At 32.3% G+C, this 24,017-nt stretch overlaps 1 protein-coding gene and 4 long non-coding RNA genes across 8 annotated transcripts; all 5 read right to left on the bottom strand.

Moving 5' to 3' along the window:
* Window positions 1-7,649: 7,649 nt before the first annotated feature.
* On the bottom strand, window positions 7,650-9,791 carry LOC146902118 (uncharacterized). The gene is made up of 5 exons (XM_085734202.1): window positions 9,691-9,791; window positions 8,966-9,031; window positions 8,498-8,671; window positions 7,960-8,159; window positions 7,650-7,832 (listed from the first exon to the last, which is right to left on the bottom strand). Exons 2-5 carry the CDS (start codon window positions 8,967-8,969, stop codon window positions 7,794-7,796), a joined length of 417 nt encoding a protein of 138 aa, XP_085590328.1. The 5' UTR covers window positions 8,970-9,031; window positions 9,691-9,791; the 3' UTR covers window positions 7,650-7,793.
* A 2,031-nt stretch (window positions 9,792-11,822) lies between these two features.
* On the bottom strand, window positions 11,823-16,039 carry LOC146902119 (uncharacterized). Of its 3 annotated transcripts, none has more exons than XR_015021451.1 (7): window positions 15,780-16,039; window positions 15,483-15,659; window positions 15,116-15,245; window positions 14,533-14,662; window positions 14,213-14,412; window positions 13,524-13,694; window positions 11,823-12,230 (listed from the first exon to the last, which is right to left on the bottom strand). It is a non-coding gene; the product is annotated as an uncharacterized LOC146902119 (long non-coding RNA). The 3 variants fall into 3 exon arrangements; XR_015021452.1 differs by lacking the exon at window positions 11,823-12,230 and adding an exon at window positions 12,503-12,806; XR_015021453.1 differs by lacking the exon at window positions 15,780-16,039 and having other exon boundaries at window positions 15,135-15,245; window positions 15,483-15,680.
* Window positions 16,040-16,601: 562 nt separating this feature from the next.
* LOC146902120 (uncharacterized) lies at window positions 16,602-18,078 on the bottom strand. The gene is made up of 2 exons (XR_015022603.1): window positions 17,902-18,078; window positions 16,602-17,271 (listed from the first exon to the last, which is right to left on the bottom strand). It is a non-coding gene; the product is annotated as an uncharacterized LOC146902120 (long non-coding RNA).
* A 501-nt stretch (window positions 18,079-18,579) lies between these two features.
* Window positions 18,580-21,628, bottom strand: LOC146902121 (uncharacterized). Of its 2 annotated transcripts, XR_015023118.1 has the most exons (3): window positions 20,649-21,598; window positions 19,853-20,534; window positions 18,580-19,100 (listed from the first exon to the last, which is right to left on the bottom strand). It is a non-coding gene; the product is annotated as an uncharacterized LOC146902121 (long non-coding RNA). The 2 variants fall into 2 exon arrangements; XR_015023117.1 differs by having other exon boundaries at window positions 18,580-20,534; window positions 20,649-21,628.
* Window positions 21,629-22,163: 535 nt separating this feature from the next.
* On the bottom strand, window positions 22,164-23,849 carry LOC146902122 (uncharacterized). Its single transcript, XR_015022219.1, has 2 exons — window positions 23,542-23,849; window positions 22,164-22,756 (listed from the first exon to the last, which is right to left on the bottom strand). It is a non-coding gene; the product is annotated as an uncharacterized LOC146902122 (long non-coding RNA).
* Window positions 23,850-24,017: the final 168 nt, after the last annotated feature.

Below are 24,017 nucleotides of genomic sequence, written 5' to 3' on the forward strand. Positions count from 1 at the left end.
AACCATTTTCAGGGGCGGCCCTGAGCACGGGCTTGGGGGCGGCAGCCCAGGGCACCACAATTTTAGGGGCACCAAGTTTTTTTTTACTACTTATATGTATATATACATACACCATATATGTATGTATATATACTCCCATAAAAAAATGTAAAATATGAGTTGCTAACAAAATTATAGGGCACTACACTACAAAGTCTAAACTAATAACAGTAGTGATTAAATGAAATTTAGAATAAAATCTGTTAACTACATGCACCAAAAAATATTGACTACCACATTAAAATTAAAATAACATTGATTACACTACATGTACCAAAAAAATCAGTTAGCAATTTTTCACCTAAATTAATGTACACATTCACAAAAAAAAAAAATGTGTTACCAATTGAACCGTTGAGTGATATGAGCAAATCAAGTGATAGTCAATAGTCTAATTGGGCACTAAAATTAATATAATAATAATAATAATAATAATAATAATAATAATAATAATAATAATAATAATAATAATAATAATAATAATAATAATAATAATAATAATAATAATAATAATATGGAGTGTTATGAATAATAAAGAGATAGATTTTTTGCTTTTCCATATTAACAGTTAAAAGTCACAATATTTTACCGAGTTTATGAGTCTCTTTTCTTTCTAATTTTCATTCTCTATGTTTAATCTCTCCATCTCAATTTGTAAACAAAAACATCTCTCCATCTCAATTCTCCAACTGTTAACACAAGAACAAACAATTGCCAAAAGCACAAGTGTTGTATGCCATTGATCATAACTACATAAGATATATGAGTAGGTGTCAATTGCGATTGCCAAACAATTTATTTATTATTCAATAATACTCATACCAATTTTCACTTTTCAGAAATCAACAAGTTTGTTTATTTATTTATAAGATGCTAATTTTATGAAATGTTTAATAGTCTTTTAGTTCATTTCTCTTAATTTATCATTTTTTTTTTGGATTTTTTTTTTATAAGGGCACCACTCTCTTGATTCGCCTAAGGCATCAAAATTTAAAGGACCGGCTCTGACCATTTTACATGATCTTCATTTCGTTACTTTTTAATTTTTTTGAAGAATTCATTTTCATTTCATTATTTACTTTGATAATTATCATGATAAAACATTTTAAAGTTGTTATATAAAAAGACATCTTGCTAAGATACAAAGAGCAGTTATATGTGTGTATGAGTCGATTGTGAAGAAGATATTAATGACTACCTTTTACAAACTTAACAAAATCAATTTATGATACCATTTTATTTTCGTGCTAGTTAACTCCTACGTAATCCAAATTTATTTTCATTTTGATTTTTCTTATATGTTATCTAATCATGAAATTCAATGTTAGGAATGACTGTGGAATATGGGTGATAAAGTGGATGATGGAAAAGGGAGCAAATGAGTATCAGATTGATGTATGACATACTTCCTTTTCAATTGCTTTTGTATTTTAGTTTTTAGGAAAAGTTTACTGATAAATATGATATGTATGTTATAGGTGGATGAAGGTATAAGACTCAGGATAGCATTGGATTTGATATTGGGTCCTTCAAACTTATTGAATGAGACAACTTTAACTGTTGCAAAATAATCAAGGAGGGATAATTGAGTCACTCTTAGTTGTTGAAATTGAACTTTGTTTGCTTTTTTTTTTTTTTGTGGTATTGTTTTCTACCACTATGTATTGTTGACTAGTTTCTATTTCCACTTTGCATTGGTCTTATTTTTGATAGCTTATTAATGTCAATTCTCCTTTTTTTATTATTAAGTAATTCGTTGGTTTTGATTTTGCGTGAGTATTTTCAATCAAATTTTTTTGTAATGTGAATGACGTCTCTTTAATCACCATGTCATTGGCTAGTGCATTTCATATGAAAGTAAGTAATATCTTAAAGTCTAGAGGTGGGTAAGATTGGAAATTATTTGAAACAGGAAGAAAAAAATCATTGCTTCTCCAATCATTGATGATATAAAGAGCAAAGTGTAGGTTCTGCCTTGTTTTTGCTGTTGGATCTGCAATATAGAGCAGTTCTATTCCATACTTTTATGATTTTTGAGGTGTTTGTGGCTGATATTGCTTTTCCTTTAGTTTTGAGGCCGCTATGCCTAATTTTTAGTGCAGGTTTATGCATTTATCTTTTTGAAGTGCACATGTCTCCCCTTGTGCTTTTTTAGGTCTCTAAAGTTTAGGTGTAGTTGGAACCTTTAGAATTACGGTCTCACTGCATACATGCATTATAACAGATTAAGTTCTCTACATAATTTAGAATACAATTACAGATTCAGTTCTAGATTATTCAATTTATCTCAAATGTTATGTCATAATTTTCCCATGTTCGCTCCCTTTCTTTTAGTTTTTATTTGAATGAGACAACTTTCGCTCTAATTGCAAGAACTTGATTACAATTTTCAAAAACTTGTTGTCAAACTCATAAGTTAAGACTCTTTCAAATACTCCAAATAATTGTTGCAATTTTGTTCAACTTTCTGCTGTGGTATGTTCCGAATGAGCTCAAAATAGTATAAATCACTAAGAATTTGACATATATGTCAAGTATATGAAATGAGTGTGACTCGTGAATTTGAGATTATAAACACTATTTAAATGAGCATATATAGCAAGCAAACTGAAAAGGATTCTTTTTTTTTTTTTTGAAAGAAAAAGTGCTTATAACATATCATTAATAAAAAGAGTTTCGATACAATCGGGTATTACAAAATAGATATTGGGACTAGCTGAAAATGTGTCCTCGCTTGCTAAAGCATCAGCAACCACATCATTTGCTTGTCGCTGATTGAACTCCACCCCAGAGTTTGTAAAAGTTGAGAAGATATCCCTGCATGCTGAGATGACATGACCGAACTCCGTAACATCTATCCGTTTGGAGTGAAAAGCATACGTTGTTATTTTGGAGTCGACTACAAAGTCCACATTGTCAAATTGCATATCATGCATCCATTGCATCGCATAAAGTAAACCAAGAGCCTCTCCCACTGCTACAGAACTCATAGGAGACAAACTCATAGTTTTGGCCAAGACAAAAGCACCATTATCATCACGCAAACAAATACCAATACCTGTGTGGTTTCGGATTGACGAGAATGCGGCTTCAATATTGCATTTGTGTCGACCTTGCTGGGGTTTATGCCACCGATTTGGGTCTGCTGTACCTGTTGAGTTTTGATGGGCGTGCACTATATGCGGTATATGACCATTCGTAGTACTGCTACCGTGCATTAGCTGCTGCGTTTCAGAATTTGTAGGAAGAATTGGAGCTTGCGGAACTGCAAAACCAGGGGAACTTGGCCGCACATATGATGGAGTCAGAGGCTGAAAGTTCCGCGGGCGGCTGCCATGCATTTACTGCTGCTGTGCTGAACTGCTGAGCAGATTCTCGGCCTGCCAGTATGCGGTACCAGCAGAGCTGGGCCGCGGAAAAGCGGGGTTGAATGGCTGATTTTCAAGCGCGTCTCTGCCCATCTGTTGATGCTGCATGTCAGAGGTGCTGGGCAGCTTGGCAGCCTGCCATCCTTCAATTAAATGGTGTGCTCGCTCAACAACTTGAGCACACGTCTCATTCTTATTGATATTGCGGTGTTTCCACACACTCCACAAATTGGCAGCAAACCTTTGATTGAGTTCCGGAGAGAAATTCTGCAACAATGAGAAAACAGTCACAGCTGCCGAGTCATTATGCATGACGGCGTGGTGAACAGCTTCCCATAAACCAGACAAGCGCCATACTTGAACCGCAGGACAGTCAAAGAACACATGTGTGAGATCTTCATGAACATGAGTACAACTCTTAAAATATGGAAATTTGATTCCTGAGTATTTTTAAAAAAAAGTGTTTGGCAAATAAGTTGACATTCCTAAAAAAATTGTTGGTTACAATTTTTTAAAATCTAGGTAGGATTTCATCGGAATGCTCATTCCCACCTTCTCATACGGGAATAAGGAAAATTACGAGAAGTTACTTTATTCCTAAGAACATTTATACCTAAGAATATTTTTTCTCAACCTTATAACAAACATTGGTATAATCATTCCCTAACTATGTATTCTCAAGAATGTCATTTTTAAAATTGAAACAAATGCCCCTTAAGATATTTTCTCATTACTTCTTCTTAAAATTTAATATATATTATTATAATATTCTTAAAATTAAAAATATATTAATCATAAGCATTAATTTATTACTCTCTAAAAAAACAACTCTTTCAAAAAATGTGAAAATTTTCCCAACTTTCCCTTAGATTTCTCTCCCCCCAAAACCCTTTCTTCCCCTCCCTTCCAAACTCCCAAACAAAGCCTAAAAAACTTAAAGGACTAACACAATATTTTTGTCAAACTTAAAGGATTAAAAGAGATATTTTGCCATTTTTTAAGGCACAAACATTTGTACCAAAAATCCGACGGGTGCACATCATTCACATTTTTAAAGGACTTAACTTTCATTTATAGGTTGATAACTTTCATTATAGCAGCAGTTAGCTGATAACTTTCATTTATAGGTTGGAATCATTTGTGTTAGTGGGTTATGTTATTCCTGACTTATGTTAGGGAATGCTCTCCATGGTGTATAAAACTGTACTTTCTGCATGCTTGTTATTATTAATCTTCTTTAATATAAACTATATTATTTGCATCCCAATTATTCTAATCTTGCAGCATTTCACTGACGATTTGCCAAACATTCATATTACAGTGAGCGCTCATAGTAGTAGGACTTTTTTAATGCACTCAGCAGGAAAAGCTTTAAAAAAAATTCATCTAAAAAATAAACCGTTAATTTGTTTTGTAGGAAAGAAATATTTACATATATTATTATAATGAATACTATTTTATTATTACTATTTATTAAAATTGGTTAAAGTTCTTCTATCAAAAAAAAAAATTGGTTAAAGTTCCCTTTTGCAAAGCCACTAGGACTTGTCTAGCAGTGAGGGTTGTATGGATGAGGTCCTTGGTTGGACGATGGTATACTACTGTATGCTTCGAGATTAGGCTTTTAAATGCTATTGATCTCAATACAAATGTTTGCAAACTATTTATGCTGTATATATATATTTTTTTTGAAGAAAGATTAGGCTATATTATATTAACAAGCAACCAGTAAACAATTTATCATTCATTTTATGTTTGATACTTTGGTAAAAATAGTGGATAGTAGTTAAATTACATGTCAATGTTGTAAATTTAATTGATTATACACGTGGACATACTTCAATTGAAATTGAAATCGCTACATTGCAACCAAATTATAGGCAATATCATGTAAATAAACATATTTACATAAAATATAACATATTATGGAAATACCCCCTTAATCCTTGCATTATGCAAACAAAGGCTATAAATTTTTCTATCATTGCCAATAGCAGGTTGAATCCGTTGTTATCAAATTAAATTTTTCTTCCCAAAAAATTTAAATTTACCATAAATGACCAGTTATAATATAAATCCCATATCTTTATATCTTTTGAACTCAAACAAAATAAAAATCGAATAAGACCGTAAACCCAAAATTTCCCCTTTCTACACATTGCCACCTCCTTCTCATCTATTTCTTTTTCAGGTTTAATATGACAATTTTTTTATTGAAATGAGTAACATATTTGTGATACCATTTTGTGACAACTTTTAAAACAACATTCTTTTCTCTATTTTTATTGGTTAAAAACAATAAAGAGTAAACACACAATGAGAATAAGAGTATGAGAGAAACAATAGGGTTGGAGCATATTCATAATTAAACAAAAATTATCAAGGTACTTGGTTCAAAAGGTACCCTTTCTCAAATCCAAACAATCCAATATTTTAATAATATATCAACGGTAAATTTTAGCTTTTCCCACCATAGGAAAAGTAATAATTCTTCCCACCATAAACTTCACCTTATTTGCAACACAAAGTATGAGAGAGTATAATTTTAAAGAAGAAATTGATCTTCACTCATTTTGCAACCATAAATTACACCTCCTAGATGTTAACTAATAACCGTAGTAACTATACAGGCTCATTGAATGCTGATAGACAACGGTCAAACACATTGAAGTAGATATGATGAAAGAGACCTCAATGTTGAAGGATACTTACGCCAATTAAGAAGCATAGTTTCCCCTTTTGTTGCTTTACAATTCTCCTCAACTTAGACATTCTCCCTCTCAGTTTAAGTGTCTAGCTAATTGCACTTGAAAATTTAGTAGCTTCACTTTGGCCATAATTTATACTGAATTGAAGATTCAAGATAAAATCCTACATGGCAAGAGGTTAGTGTTGTGACTGAACAGAACCCACGTGTATTATCTTGCATGGCTTAACTTCAGGCTCCGCTTGTACTTTGAATTTCACATCAATATCACATGCCTTCACTTTCCAAAAATCAAACTCAAAAGCTTTGAATATTTTTTAGTCAAATTAAATTTTGTCCATCATTAGTGATTATCGCATCCTTGAAAACGATTAGCAAGTCCAAAAACACCACACTTATCCCATCATCAAATAGAGGTCCTACTTAACTTTATTGATAATCAACTACCTCAAAAAAAAAAAAACTTCAAATCAAAGACGCAATTGAGCCCATGATGTTCGATTAAAGTCTTTAGGGATGAAATGAAACCAATAAAATAAACTAGAACCTCAAAATCACCATGGAGAGTGAGGTTTCTCACACGGCGGGAATTCATATAACAAACTGTTTACTCAAACAAATTCTTAGTGTCTCTTCTAATTTTGAATTTCTACGTCATGAGTCTCCTTCGACAAACCTTGTGAATCTCCTCCAGAGCAACGTAGTTGAAATTTTTTATTTGAGAGTAGCTCTTTTTTTTTCTTTTCTCGTTTTCCCTTTTCCTGTGTTTATTTTAGCATTATACACAAAAAAAAAACTATTTTCAAACCTCGATTTAGAATAGTGTAAAACTTGAATTTGAGTTTCTACATCATAAGTCACCTCCGACAAACCTTGTGAATCTCCTCATTTTAGCATTGTACACCAAAAAAATAAAACTCTTTTCAAACCTCGATTTAGAATAGTGTAAAACTTGATCAACGGTGTAAACTATTGTATACGTTAAAATCTTATTTATCATTAATTTGTTTTTGTACAATTGCACATGATAGAAAGGTTTGTAACATTCACATAATTCATAATCAAAGTGATAGTGGATGTGGTAAAGCTGAAGTCTTGTAAAGTAAGTTCAAGAAACTTCCAATTTAGTAATCTATTTTAAAGTCAACTTACATTTATTGGAACGAGAGATATGCATATGATGGACCGTTTCTTGACCAAATAAAGCTAGCATTATCAGTTGTACCTCTCCTCAAAATGAAGCTACTTTGAAAGAGACCAATCAAATCATCAAGAAAAGGGCTAATAAATTAACAAGGACCCCAGTGATGACTTTAAGGATGACATTATAGAGATTGATGAGTCAAAAGTTCTTTAACTCAGATAAAATTGTTCTCTTTAAGAGTATTTCTCTATACCATCCATAAGAGTATTTCTCTATCATGAAGAAAGGATTAAGGGGGTATTTTTTTTTAAAAAAAAAAACAGAATAATAATAACAACATGCAGAAAGTACAGTTTTGTACACCCTCAAGCATTCTCTCGCCAACAACAAGTTACGCATAACATAAACCACTAACACACATGATTCAAACTTATAATTGAAAAGTACTCAAGTAACTGCTGCCAAATATTAAAAACTACTCTTACTGCTCTACACACTTGTTTCATCAACTCATGTAGCCACATCACTATCAATATCAGCCTCCAACTCTTCCTTCATCATTGAGATAGCCCTCCTGTTGGTTTAGAAATTGATATTTAAGGAATTCAAATATGCACAAAGAAACTAAATTTCTGAAACTTATTTAAAAAAGCAATGCTTAAGGCCACATAAACTAAGTTAAGATTTCCAGAAGAACTTGCCTTAACAATACGCATGGTGTCACAATCAAACACATAGGGAATAGTAACACAATCGCCATTCTTTTTATATATAGTATTATAGCACTGAACTAGTCCCTTTTGGTTCCTGAACATCAAAAGAGGAAACTTTCGGTCCAAGAATTCTTTCTTCTTAGCAGCTACCCTTTTGTTGTAACTTGCACGAAGCTTCTTAGCAAATTCTGTTTAATGTTTTGATCAATTAAGAAATGAAGGGTGAGGTTATTTTAATATGGCTGAAACTGTTAAAAAGAAAAAAGACAACGCACAACAGCCACACATGCATAGGAAAAAATAGAATGAAATGGGCTGAATTTCCCAAGCCTAGCAACAATGGCAAGATAAACATATGTGCATATTAACACTCAATCAAGAACTTGCATTTTCATAAAAACAGGAAAGTAAAAATAATTGTATCTTGACATAGTTTTAAAGTCAAAATGTAAATCATAACAGATGGACGAAGTACATGTTAACCCAATGCAAAGAACATATCAATACAGCATTGAGTAAAACTTACTTGCTCTTTTTTTAATATTAGCAAGAAACTGTTTCTCTCGCTCTGTGGCAACTTCGTTCTTGTTTCTTGCACGACGAACATTATCTACACGAAACTTTCTCTTTCTGCTTCTTACTTTCTGCTTCTTAGCAACTTCACTTTTGTTTGTATTTAAACAATGCTCCTTAGCAAATTCTGTTTAATGTTTTTGATCAAATAAAAAATGAAAGAATGATGTTATTTTATCATGGTTGAAAGTTAAAAAAGGAAAGGCTTAAAAGACAAGGCACGACAGTAGCAACAAACAAAATAGAAGACCGGCAATGGATATATAATAGAGAATGAAATCGGGTGAATCAAGATAAAAAACATAATCAAACTTACGTGCATATTAACATTCAAAAAGTGGTTGCATTTTCATAAATCTAAATCAAAACATATGGATGAAGTGCATGTTAACCGATATATAAAAAAGATGTTTTGAGTTACCCATTTGAACTTGCGTGATTCGACTGCTGCTTTCAACGCTCCTTCAAATTCCAACAGATGCCACAACTAATAAGAAAGAACAAAATTCTGAAAAGTGCCAAAAATTTAAAACAAATATACTTTAATTTAATAATGATAATAAAAGCCCTAATTCAAAGGTTTTAAACCATAACCCCCAAAAATTTCAGAAAAGACTGAACTATCAACTAGAATTGAAAAAGCAACAAAAAAGTTTAAAATTGACAAGACACTCAATTTAACAAAATAACTAAAAAAAATACCAATTCAAGAAGAAGAAGAAGAAGAAAACGAACCAGATTTAAAAATACGATGGAGAGAGAGGTGAGTGAATAAAAAATGGGACAAATTGACAAAATATGTTAACCAGCCAAAGCCCAATTCGGCCCATATTTTTATTTCATTAAATAAATTTTGTTATCTTTTTTTTTTTTTCTTCATTATTACGATTGAATAATAATTCCTTTGATCTTTCTTCTCTTCTACTGTCTCAGTTGGAACTTGTGTTCCTTCATAATTCAAATATCACAAATGAATCTGAAATTCTTATTACTAAAATTTAAACTTATGAACATAGCAATATGCATCACTTTTCCTACACATGAAATGCAATTACTAAACTCATAAGAATCTCTAAAAACCCCAATTTCAACATCATCTATTTCTCATTCCCCTAACCATTTCTTAGATTTGAATTGAAAACTCACCTAGTTGAAGATTGCATTGCATGCAAGGAGTTGGTTTGGAACACAGCTTTTTTCCTCCCTTTTCTTTGAAGAAGGCATCTGATTCAAAATGGATTCATGCAAGTGTGAGGAAATACTAATCCTTTATATTGTGATAAACATAACTAAAATGTGGTTAAGTAGAATGACGAATATTATACATATTCTCAAAAAATGAAATGTAAACGGTTTAGTCGTTTAGATGAAGACTAATGTTTATTTTTCACACATTTTCTATTTACCATACCATGTCACATTTATGTATTCTTTATCCATCATATTATTCATGACATTTTCTTTTCTTTTCCTCTTATTTTTTTTCCCTTTCTAATATTATTTTTCCTTAGTATATCAAGAGTCTTATATTTGAATGGAAAAGTGGAAGTTGAACATCATAAAAGTAATATGATCTATATACGGAATGACTTAAGATTTTGGGGAAAGACATGATGTTGAATTCAACTGTGGTGGTTGTTCTCAGCCTAATTTGATAATCCCCCGGTGTTTTAAGACTCCTCTCATGGCCCGACTTCTTATGTCGAACATCTTTCTAACAATGGTGGTAAGTGCAGTTTGTCTCCTTAATGTTGATGATGCAAGTATATGTATGTGGATGAAAACAATTTCGCTCAAGAGAGAAATCTCCAACGATCGGATGAATTCACAATTAAGGGGTGATTGTTGATGTGTGTCTCACGTTGTACGTAAAAGTGAAAGTTTAACATCATATAAATGAACTTATACCCAATGTGTTAAGATTTTGGATGAAAATGTGGTGTTCAATTTAACTTGCGTGGTTGCTCTTAACTCAATATGACGATCCTCAAATGTTTTAGGACTTCCCTGATAACCCAACTTTTCTAAGGTTATGTTTGAAAGTTGAATTTTGTTGGATGAGGGAACTTTGAAGAGTTATATCTATATTTTGGTATATATTTGCACATTACATAATTGAAAGAAAGAATAACATGATAAATATTCAGGTAACATTTCATTCATTCTTAATTCATTTTTAATATTTTTATCATTTTCATATTTAGTAAAAGTGAATGTATTTCTATTTAGTACATAAAAATTAGGACACGTATTTAGTAAAAGTGAAATTCCATGACCATGAGCTAGATTACCAGCACATTTAAAAGTAGGGCACGATGGTTGAGACTTGAGTCTGTTACTAGAATGAGATCTTCAAGTTGGTGAAGAAAAATCCAAAGGAATGAGGTGACATAAGGTGGAATTATTGTGGTTAATATATTTGAAAATGAACAAAGTGGACATATAGATACAAAGTGGACATGTGCTGAAAATTTCTAACCGACAATAACCAAATGGATTCAAAGTGGACATGTGCTGAAAATTTCTAACTAGAATGAAACATGTAAAGATAACAAACTTAACAGAAAAACAAACTATAACCTAACTAATACGCAAGCAAGAGGAAAAAGTGAAACATGCTAATGAACAAACCTTAGTATAAACAATTCTAATTGGGACAGATATGATATGGGTTGGAGCTAAGATTCAATAGAAATTTACCCTACTTTTTGTTTTATCCTTATAGATATGTTTGAATTAGTGATATGCAATTGAATGAAGTGAAATATTAATTACAGGATTCCATTATTTGATATGTACTAGAAAAAAGACTAGATCGCCGACCCGTGCTCTCGCACGGGTCATTGATGAGAAACACATAAAAGGAACGTGTGAAATTTGGTTTAAATAAAAGACATTCAACAAAAACGACATAAAGCACATTATAATCAACTTTTGCTGTTGTTAATAACCTTTGAAATCTATTTGAGGCTACGGCTGCTTAACTTCTTGGATTAATAATTATTGTATGATGTGAGAGGCTATGCTTATTGTCAAAGCAAATAAACTAAATCTCAAGAAGAAAATAAGCAAGTTTTTTTTTTTTTTTTTTTTTTACAAAAACTGAAATAACATGTCCATTAAATTTGCATACTGTATGGTTCAACAATTCATTGTATTGTATAATATGTATGTTATCTTCTTTCCTCAAAAGGAAGATAGTCCAAATAAAAAGAATATAATACAACCCTTTCTTCCCACCATGAGATAAGATAAAAAGCAAAACCACAAAAGAGACATACAAATAACCCACTAATTACATTTCAGAAGTAATATTACATGCACACTACTCACAGACTTTAAAACCAAATGAACTCTGCAATTGAGGAATGTGTTGCTTCAAAAAATTTCATGTGCTAACTTTATGATATCACAACAATATAACTGAATCAAATTAAATTGAGGAATTGAGGAATTGGTGATACAATAAGCACATCCCAACTTGAATCTGTCAAAGCCAATGAAATAAAATACACACTATACATAATCGATCAAAAATATATTAAACCATGTAAATTACCAAATTATCAAAATCAAAGATAAGATTACACATCTACGTCAACAACTCTAGTATGTACTGTGCTATCAACATACTTTCCAGTGCTTTTTTGATCATCTTGTTTGAGCAATTCCTACTCCTCAAAAAACTGAAAAATGAAGTTCTAAATGATTTCAGATTTTGTTTTTTTTTTTTGCAGATAAAGAACAATAATCATAGCTATCTTTCAAATACATAAGCCAGAAACTCAATTACTTTCAAATAGTTAATAAATTTGGGTGACAAAATCATAAATAACCACGACACCAGTTGAAGAACTATCTTCTCTTCCATAAGGTGTCTATCACGCTGTTATTACTCCCACATTTGTATGATTGAAAACACATAACCGACAAAATTCCAAAGCTTTAGACTAACTAATAGAAAATGCTAAACCAATCAAAATAATGATAAAATGTAAACCAACATTTATGCTAAACCAACACATTTATTCTGCAGAATTCTTTTATCAAATCAGCTTGCTTGGAAAAACTAAGTAGCTACAAAACAAATGCCTACATTCATTTATTGAAAGCACCAGCAAATATCCCCCACACATCAAACAGGAACAGACTAACTTAGATAAAATTCTTTCCAATCTCCTACTCTAGCATTTAATTGCAACTAAAAGACAGTGAGAGGAATCCTTCATTGCACCCAAAACATCACAACAGGAAAAAAATGTCTGCACAATAATACACATAACAACATGTAAGTTCCATCACCAGAGCATGGGAAAAACATCCGAGACACTAATGCATTTAAATATATTTGCCAATCCATATCCTAATTAGCCCAACACATTCAGAACCAAATTGAGCTGCTCCGATACAATCGAACCTGTCTAAATCACACCCAACGAAATTGGAATTTGATATAGGTCATAAACTATCACTCATTGTTTGGTTCTTTTCAATGTGGTTCAGTTTCGTTTTTTTTTAGCAGTTCTAATATACGAATGGATTTGATCTTAGGTTTTTTAAACCGATAAAAAATCAGTTAGTAATAACAATTTGGTACAGTTCAGTTCTAAAGAATTAGTTCAATTTGAAAAAGTAAAATTCAGCTATTTGTAAAGTTAGTTTCCATTCAGAAATAGTGAGCTAGTGCACCATACATTTATACTAATTTGATTCAGTTCAAGACGAACTATTAACATTTCAATACTATTTTATCGAATTGTTGTAACTTGTAAATGGTCAGTTTAGTCCAATTCAATTTTCTTTCCTTAACCGACAAAATCATGAACAATAGTAATGTTATCTATTAGAACCAACAAATATCATAACCAATAAACTCGCAGATGAGAAAACTTTCTTTAAGACCAATACATTATATTATATGATTTTCATTCCAGAGAAAGAAACACAAAACCAGCCCAACAATGAAGATGGTCACTTACTTTTGAATTGGGAGAGAAATATTTTATAATGCATTTCGCCCCAAAGAGGAAGGCATCACTGTCAGGTGTGATGCATGCATCTACATGACCATCACTATTTAATTGGGCACAGAGTGCTTCAGCTTCTCCTTTAGCCTTCAGTACAGGAATCCCAATTAGCTTACCAAGTTCCTATCACCGATTAACATATAACTATAAGGAAAGGCGTCCAAACTTCGATCAGAAGTGTCAGTGCTACATAATATGTATGCATCACAGTAGTACAACACTATACACAATTCATCAGCTTATCTTCTAAAATCCTAGGAGCACAATAAACATGAAGAAATTTTCAAAGTTGAGCTACGGACAAAGAAAACACAACATGCTATGCAAAACAAACCTGAATTCTCAAAGCAACACCCTGAAGTTGCAATTTAAGCTTGTAAAACTTTTCAATTTGATGGATGCTAGTTTTATCATAAATTCTCATTATAGTTGTTTATAATTTATTGGTTAGTATGCATAAGTTCTATACCACTAAACAGCAAATACAGAAAAGACACAAAGGAATACTAAACAAAAAACGCATTATAAAACATAATGGAAAATAATTGGACTCAAATGTTTGTATTGAAGATGAGATAGATATATGAATGCAATTAGCTCCACAGATAATGACCGATATATATTCAAGTTCAATTCAGCACCTGTCATGCTGTGCAAGGCTCTCGCTGTTTTTGCCTTGATATCAAATCCGATTTCTGTATCCGATTACTATGAGCTGTGACATATCCCAAATCCAATTTGACCAGATGAATTTAACCATTCTTCTCCACACCTTTATGCCTCAATAAATCTACACCAAAGCATGCTCAAGATGCTCAAGTTCCTAAATAAAGAAGTAAACCTATATATTAACAACAAAAAACAAACAAATTAAGAATAGTTGGAACCCCCAAATTTAAAATACCCAAATTACAAAAAACGAACCAAACCCACAGTAAATCTATATATGAACAACAATTACCTTGATTTGTGCAAGCAAGTAACATACAAAGATACCAAAAGCCACTCCTCATAATCAGAAACATTCAACCTACTGCCTCTGCTTGAACCTCCTTATTAACTTAAGCAGTATGCTATGTTGCAACAACTCTCTTGCAAAAAAGAAAAAGAAGATTATAAATACGGAATAAAAATGAAAGAGAATGAGGGATGATGAAACAAAAAGGCACAAATTAGAACTAAATAAACTCACACTAAAGTCTAATTCCTAACTATTGCAGAAATGTACAAATTGCATAAGTTTGCAAAAGTTTCTTTCTTCAAATGATGGTGAATTTTCTTCAATATCGTTAATCGAAAGCACCCCTCTCTAAAATATTGCAATTATTTCTCTCTTTGCTCATTCAAAAATTTTCACAAACACATAGTACCCACAACCATTTCAAATCCACCAAACTCAAATATTTAAAAAATCAAAATTCGACAACCACAACCATGAAAACCGTTACTTTAGTAATAATCACCCACAACCATAATCCTCAAAATATAAAAAATAAATTTAAAAAAATCCAAAAAAAAAAATACACTAATAAACTAAAGCATACATTGATTGGATAGTAAAACCTCATCAATCCACCGTGTGGCTCCCTCTCCGTCATCGTATCGACGACACCGCTTACATATCAAACTCTCTACTCCTAACCTCTGTTGATTTGTCCAATTTTTTGAATCTGACTGAAAGACAAAATTATCACCACTTTAATAACAAAAAATAACCCAAAAAAAAATACTCAGATGCAGAACAAAATTGAAACATGTACAGTAATAAATTAATAATTTAGTTTGAAAAAATAGAAAATAAAAGTAATTATTGAAAATCATGATTCACACAACAGGGATTGAGATGGAGAATAAATTAGGAGATGGAGAAGAAAGGGTAAACCAAAGGAGAAGAAGGAATGTAAATATTACCTATGAAAAAATTGAAAGATGTCGGCGGAACCTTCACTGCTGCAATCATCTTTTTCTGGTAAATATTATTGTTACGAATGATTCAATGGCGTGAATGCATGTGGACGGAGGAAAGCTGAACCAAGGGGCGAGAGGACGCTGAGAGGAAGAAGATTGATGATGGTGTCATTCATTCATCTGAATTTTGAAGGCAAACGTGAGAGAATCAAATATTAGTAATTTTTTATCATTAATAGAGAGAGAGAGAGAGAGAGAGAGAGAGAGAGAGAGAGAGAGAGGGGTGGGTTAGGTCACAACCATTGTTCCCATCCCAGTGACATAGATATGCACCACTCAGTATTGAAAGTAGATACCATTAATTGTTTATCATTTACAGTTCACAATTTACAATGGATGGGGAAATTTGAATTTGAATTTGCATCGTGTGCTGTGACTTGTGCTCCCAAACTGATGAGATCTGATCAATGACTGAAATCCAATGGCCAAGAATGTTTGGCGCCAATGCAATAAGGATTAGGGTTAAGCATCATGGGTAGCATGTTTGTTAGTATTAGAAACTAGACTCTTTACCCGTGCTACCGCACGGGTCCTACCGAAAAGAAGTTAAACGAATAAGTCTCAATAATGTACATATATAGTTAATAGAAGTCATATAAAAATTTAAAAACATGTTCACTTCTACGACAACCATACCAACAACAAAATATATCTAACATTTATACAAAAAAATTATTGATATTGTTTAATTTTATGCGGGAGGACTTCCTTCTACCTTCTTTGATCTAACTCCTTTACATTTGTTGATAGTTGGACTCCACTTGCAAGAAAGATGAACAATGAACCGATAATGATGCAGTTTGGCTTGACAAAATCATCACTTTTAAGACATAATTGCTCTCTATAACTATTGACACAAATGAAGAAAGACTAATATTCCACATAATACACTTTTAAGTGAAAGTTGTCTACTTGTCTTGTATGTGCAACATGCATATTCCACGTAGAAGAAAAATCAGAGGCAAAAATCAACTAATGAACCATTGGAAAATTGAAAAGAAAACACACACTCATCCGACATAAATTGGTTTAATTTTTTTATTTTATATATATATATATATATATATATATATATATATATATATATATATATATATATATATATATATATATATATAAGACAAGATCCGTTGACATCTGGTGTCAACGAAATTATTGACACCAAATCTCAACCATCAATCTTATTTGATCCAACGGCTTATAATTAATTCATCTTTCTGTTTCGTGAGTATCTTTTCTCTAACCTCATGCTATTATTTGTTTTCAATCATCAAAAAGCATGGTTATTTTCTTCTGGATTTATAGTTTTTTACGATACACCCACCCATGTTAATATTATTCTTGTAAGCGTCTCTATCAAATTAGCTAATTCCTCGTATATGAATTCCAGTCCATAAAGACATATGGTAGTGAATTTGAGATTCTAGGGGTGTTTTGATTAGTTTTACTGTATTTGTGGGATTTTAGTTTGGCAATTGAGTCTCTGAAATAATCCACTATATTGATCAATCATAATTTTGACAAATCAGATGTTTACGAATTCATTCATGTTTGGTAACCAAAAAGAATTCATTCATATTTCTAACTAACGAATGCTCGTTGCTTTTCATGCTAGAAAAAAAGATGTAATTGGGCAATACACCAAATGGTGGGACCCCTTCCCGGACCCTGCGTATGCGGGAGCGTCAGCGCACCAGGTTGCCCTTTTAGTTGTTAAAAGCTGAACCATATCCTTAAACACAAAGAGAAAATTTATCATTAAGTATATCCTTGGCCTTTTTAACAATATGTAAAATTGTAAACTGCATTATGGTAACAATAGAATGGTCCTTTTAACAAATGAGCTAATTGCAAACACAAACGCTATATAATTCAATAAAGTATACTTGAATAAATCACTAAATAATTCAATAAAGTATACTTGAATAAACGCCATAAAATTCAATAAAGTATACTTGAATAAATCACTAAATACCATCATGAAGAAGAAGAAAATCATCGCAAGAAACTTAATTAGTTAAGATAAGGATGAATGCCTACCTTATGACAAAGTACACAAATAGCAAAATTAAAAATAGAATGTGTGAAACAAAAATACAAAACTGTAACAACATTGATAGTGAAAAGTAAATATGAAGGGGGAAAGGAAACTTCATTTTAAATGGCACAAATTTGATGCTCATCACATAGAAACAACAAAACTTAAAATAGAAACAACCACAAATCCATTTATGAGATAAACATGGTGAAATAGTTCAAATGAAATGAACCACGACAGAAATGTTGCACGCAATAATGAGGAAACAAACAAACACTCGCACAAATAGAATATGAAATGAGTAAGTAAAGAAGAGGCCAATACCTCAAATTTATGAATCAAATGGTCTCTAATGTGCATAGTATCATTTCCTTTCTCAGATCCTGCACAATAGCAACACAAAGAAACTCTAAACTAAAAAAAAATCCAAAATGAAATCGTTGATTGACGGAGGAGAAAGAGGAAATAATCAAATAATAAGAAGGATGAGATAAATCAACAATGACAACCTAAGGAGCCGAGGGAGTTTTGGGGAGCTCAAGAGTGGAGGTTTTGAATAGCGGACAATTTCTTGATATGTTTTGGAATTAGAGGAAAGATTGGGAGAAGATGCATGGTAACCTGCCTATATTAATTGAAGAGTTGGTGGGTGGCTATGAGAAGTGGAAAGGCCGAGAAGTGTTAAGCTATTGCAATTCAAAATCCACATTTAATGATGAGTGGGTAGTTGGGAGGTTAAGTCGCATTTAAGGCTAGCTTAGGAGGGAAAAATGAAAGTGATTAGGGCTAAAGTGCCAGCACATCAAGTTAAGCTTTTATAATAAAGGATATAGAGATAAGGATATGATAAACATTAATCATATCATGTGTTTCTAGCTTCTAATATCTTCTAATTTGAATAATATAGTAGTATTGCATACAGATTCAGGTCCTTTCCATTACATATGCACTTGCTATCATGAAGAAAATTAAACCATGAGAGGTGAACGTATACAAACTGAATAAATCACAAACAAACCACATACAAATTTAGCCTTAAATCACTATCATACTCTAATATACACAATTTAATGCCCTTCTCATATTCAATTATTTCCTCTCATGAAAACAGTCAAATTTTAAGCTTGAACTTACTAAAGCACATATACAAACTTAGCCTTTTCTATAAAACAATGGCTACAGAGGCTGCAATGTAGACAAAAAGGCAGCAGCAAACCTAAAGACTGAAGACTGATTTCAACACCAGAAAAATTCATGATAGCCAGCCTCCAAACACCACCGCTGAACCGGGGAAAAAAAACTACAATAGCAAGACCACTCCATGACAGAACCTGCACTCTTGCAACACAACTGCATAACTATGTTTTCACTAATGTTGTTCTCCTTGTCATGCTCATAGGACCTAATAGGAAAGACTTTGTTTTCATCCATGCCCGCAGTGTCTCTGATCAATCTCGGTTCTGCTAACATCGAAACATCCATACATATTGTGGAGCATACTTATACAACTATGATCAAATCACCTATTTTAATTCAAATGCAAAATAATAGTAAGAAAAAATCTCATAAGTATCAATACTTTTCATGTACTAACATTTATGTTGGGATTCCAACGCATATTTCTACATATAAATAAACAAAATAGCAAATTTATAAGTATCAATACTTTCTAGTTAGAAGATCCAAAAATAGAAGTTTCACCCTAAACAAAAACATAATATGATAGTTTCATCATGAAAAAATAAGAAGGAAAACAAAGAGCAAACTATTGAGAAATTTCAATTGAAAAAAATTCAGTTCTTGCCCTTGTATCAAAATAAGATGCACAAAAACACAGCAAATGCCCTTATAAACACAGAATAACAAAAAAAATTAAAGATATACAAAAGACCAATGAAATCAAACATAAAGCATAACATGGTAACTCATCGCAGAGAAATCATGTCAAAGAAAAAGAGTAATACATAAAACAAAAGAATTAATTCACCACCAACGCATCCACCCAATAGCCATAACAGAACCTAAAAAATAGAGAAAGCAGGACTGCTACAGACAGCATAAAAAACACTTTCGGGACCCCAAAAAACTTCCCAAACCAATCTAACAGCAGCTACAAATATTCCTCTGCAGACCCGAAACACAATTGCACTACCAAACAGCAACAACACCTTGCAAATCCATAAGAAACAGTAGCATATGAACCACGAAAAACACAAATATCAAACCAAAGACATAGAAGCACCACAGAGAAAAACACAACAGAGATGGAACTTACACTGGCTGCAACATAGCACACTTGACCTTGCCGCACTTAAAACAGAATTAAATTAACTGACCATACAACTTAATGGATTCCACACCCATTCATAATAGTACATGCAAAGAGCTGACACCCGTCGTCCAAGAAACCAACACCAAGACCACACTTTAATGTTGTCCACTACATCTTAACTGATAAAGACATGAAGTATACCAAGATGTTAATTGAGTTCTTATGGCCAGGAACTAAATCATGATTGACATGCATCTTCTTTGCATTGCTGCTTTGGTAAGAAATCAGTTAATATCCACCACTCTTTCAATTACATTCAAATTGTAAGGAGTAAAAACATATAAATATATCAAATCCTCATAAACATACTTCCGATCTATATGAACAATGAATTACATTTGAATATATCTAAAACTATACATTTCTAATTTCATAAATCTCAAGCGATCCAACACTCCCACAGAAAGATCACGAAAGAGTTGGAATAAAAATGAAAAAATTAGAAGAAGAGAGGGATAATTCAAAAAAATATGAAGAACTAACATTTACGTAGCAACTCCCTTTCTTTCAAACAAAATAAAGAAATGTGATGAACATTCAGGAAGTTGAAAGGGACGGTAAATTGCATAAATATCAGCACAGCACAGCACAGCACAATCCTTCAAATCAATTCTTCTCCTTTTCACTGTAAAAATCCCGACTAATAAGGAGGAATCGAACTCTTCAAAAATTCACAAATGAAATTAAAATAGTATCACTAAAATCGAAATACGGATACTGAATTTTGATTTAATTTTACCTTGAGTTGGAATCCATGACTGAATCAGTAGTGGTGGCAGAGAGATGGAAATCGTCTCCATGAAGCTGTTTGCGTTAAAGCAATTGCAACGGTTACAACCGAATATTAGAGGCGGTGATTGTAGTTGCAGTAGTGGTTGTGGTTGACACCGGTAGATGGAGATATATGTGAATCAGGAGATGATGATGCTTATTATGACTCCATGATTCTCTTCTCTTCTCAATCTCAATCTAACCCTTGTTGTTCTGATTTCTATTGTACAAATCTCTTGTTGGGTTTTGAGAGAGAGAGTAGTACCAAATGGGAATGAATGAAAAGGAGAAGAATTTATTTGAAGCCTTGGGTTATTGACCTTCCGGCGAGCTGCGATTTTCAACAACGGAAGTTTCTGCGTCGGAGTGAGAGACACATCTTTGGCAACACCGCACTTGGTTATTATCTTCTTCTTGATACAGATTTGTTGATGGACTTGGAGTGAATGAGCACACAAAACAAAACCGAGATAACATTGGTAAGTCGCACGGGAATTGTGAGATATAGTGGGATGTATGCATGGGAATGGGAATTGTGAGATGAAAAATAGTGGAACTTAATTTGGGCATGGGAAAGAGAGTGGATTAAAATCTGAATTGAGAACACGAATAGCCATGTTGGAAAAAGAGAGATGAGGGTGGACGTTATTAAATGCAATAACATAACCCTGTGTTCATGCATCAACAGTTTTCTTGATACATGCATCGCAGATTCCAAAGGTTGTGGGAGAGAAATTTAAAAATTGAGTAGGAAAAGCACTAACAAAATCTGACTGAAGTTATTGGAACGTGCAACAGCCTAGAAAATGATGGAAGAGAAAATAGCAAATTCAAATTTGAAATGGTTGGAGGGAAATATTTTAGGGTTAAAGGGATTAGCATTAAATTACATGGAATTAGAGGGAAATAATTAGGTTTAGATGTAGTTAGACCTAATAAGCTTTAAGAGTAAGTGATAAGTGTAAGTACTAGACTTTCGACCCGTGCTACGCACGGATGTTATCGACTGTAATAGAAATTAATAAGTTATATTATATATTTTCATTGGTGTAAAAAAAGCCATACGAAAAATTACCTATGTTTTACACCTCTTATTTTATAAGTTTAACGTCAAATAATGGAAGGCATCCCCCTTAATTGCCAATAAATTAGATTTCATATTGAACCATAATTCCAAAGAGGGAATTGCAAAAGTAGTGACTCATACATAGAGAAAGCATTCATTGTGGAAAAACACAATTAATTGCAAAAGGAGTAACTGAGAAAGAAAAAATCAAACCAGATTTCTATTAATTTGAAACAACCTGACATCCTATTAAGTGAATATAATATAAGAAAAGCAAAAAATGGAAAGACTCCAAAGTATACCGAAGTTATGTTACCAATGAAATAAAGTGAAAGTAATGTATACTCAGGCAATTACGCTCTTTTCGGAAACATTACAACAATTATAAACTAAATCGCACAACAATTACAAATGACATACCAAATTGGATTTATATAGAAAAGACCATGGTTATAAGTTACCAGCTGCATTTTTCTTTGCCAATGAAATACTTTACAATTGAACTACAATTCAATTTATATATTACAAATAAGATAATGAATCATGTATCTTTATATTTGTGCAATCAAAATGGTCTATCAAGATAATGAATTAATAAATATGTTTCAAACATTGACAGCTACACTCCTTCAAAATCCAAAGCAGGTATATGAGATTATCTTCGAAAATAGAATTGACAGCTACATTGGACACATAGTAGATAATGAGGTTATCTTAAAAAAATGATTGAGTTGGAAAAATAGACTCGATGCTTTTGTTCCTGTCATAATTTTGTTAGCTATACTCATCATGTTTCTCCACCAACCAGAGCCTAAGCCACATCTGTTGATGCCCATCTGTGAGATTCAAAGGTTCTGGTCTGCCTCAAAATCCTTGCATGTGTTAAATTAAAGATGCTATGCATTTTGGTAAATAGTTGTCATGTTCAGCAAGCAGCTTCAATTTTCTTGCAATTGCTTTATCTTCAGGGGCATGTTTACCTTGACATTGTTCTCATCCTCACCCAGTACCTGCAATTTCCAACACACAATTAAGAAAAAAATATGTTAGTTTCTTTGATGGTAGTTTCACTACCGAGACTTGACCTAATTAATTATGTGGATCACATAAAAGTTAATGCAGTGTCACACTTACATTCTAACCGGAAGCAAAAAGCACAGATAAAATATGCAAGTTTCAAACATTGTAGTTTTGTTTCATCATAAGATACTGGCTAAAAATCATCTTATTTCTGCAGACATCATGTGTTCCAAGAACCTATAAAATGGACTAAAATCAAAAACCATAAAAAGATATATAAAAATAAAAACGATTTGAATGTGATCAATTTTTTTCTCCTTGGTTATCAAACAGAGAAAAAGAGAAGAAAATAAGAATAAAAACATTAAAAAAGCTGTATGAAATTGAATCAAAAGAGTGATTGGCATGAACAGAGAAAGCACACAAAAAAATCTGAGAATTAACTTTTAAGAGAATGAACACAAAAGAGATTAATAGAGATAATTTTTTTTACTAATAAGCATACAAATTCATCATAAAAATGAAAGAGAAGCAAAAGAGTAAAACTAATTAGAGAAAGAAAGATAAAAATTAGTTGAATCATGTGTATATCACAAAGTGAAAAGAACCAGATTAATGCAATCATGTGAACACGTATACAGTGATATGACAAAAAGAGTTTCAATATTTCGCCCAGCCATGTTGAATACAAAAGATTAAAAGAAAATGCAAGGATGTAGTTCAGTCAATTACAGTATGCATGTATATATAGCATAAAGTGTGTGTGAAGAGCTACCTTTCTCTGCATTGGAAACGCACAAATAATTGCTGAGTGGATATTAAAAGCTGAGGAAGGTGGATATTCTAAAAGTATGAATATAAGCAGGTTTTGTTTTGATTTTCAATGAGGAAGCCGTTCCATTAGTTCTAAAAGATTGCATTTAATGTGGCATGAGAATAGGAAGGGAGGCACATTTTGAATTTCAAATTGCACATTTTAAGGAGGGAATTTTTTTAGGGTTACATTTTAGCATTTAATGATGGGTGATTAGAGGGAAAAATCTAGGTTAAACAATAGCAAGACGTAACAGCTTTTAAGAATAAGGGATGATTACACTTCACAACAAGATGCATGAATGTAAACTTTTGACCTAGTGTTTGTTAGAGTGCATCAAAAAGAAAATTAATGAAAAGTTTAGTGTAGATTTAGTTATAGATAATATATGTGAGATGCGACGTTGTATGTTTTGAACTTTTGATAGCTTTTTAATT

This window comes from Medicago sativa, chromosome 8, assembly GCF_051527215.1.
Source record: "Medicago sativa cultivar Bolivia chromosome 8, Bolivia_mono, whole genome shotgun sequence".
In the NCBI taxonomy this organism is placed as follows: domain Eukaryota; kingdom Viridiplantae; phylum Streptophyta; class Magnoliopsida; order Fabales; family Fabaceae; genus Medicago; species Medicago sativa.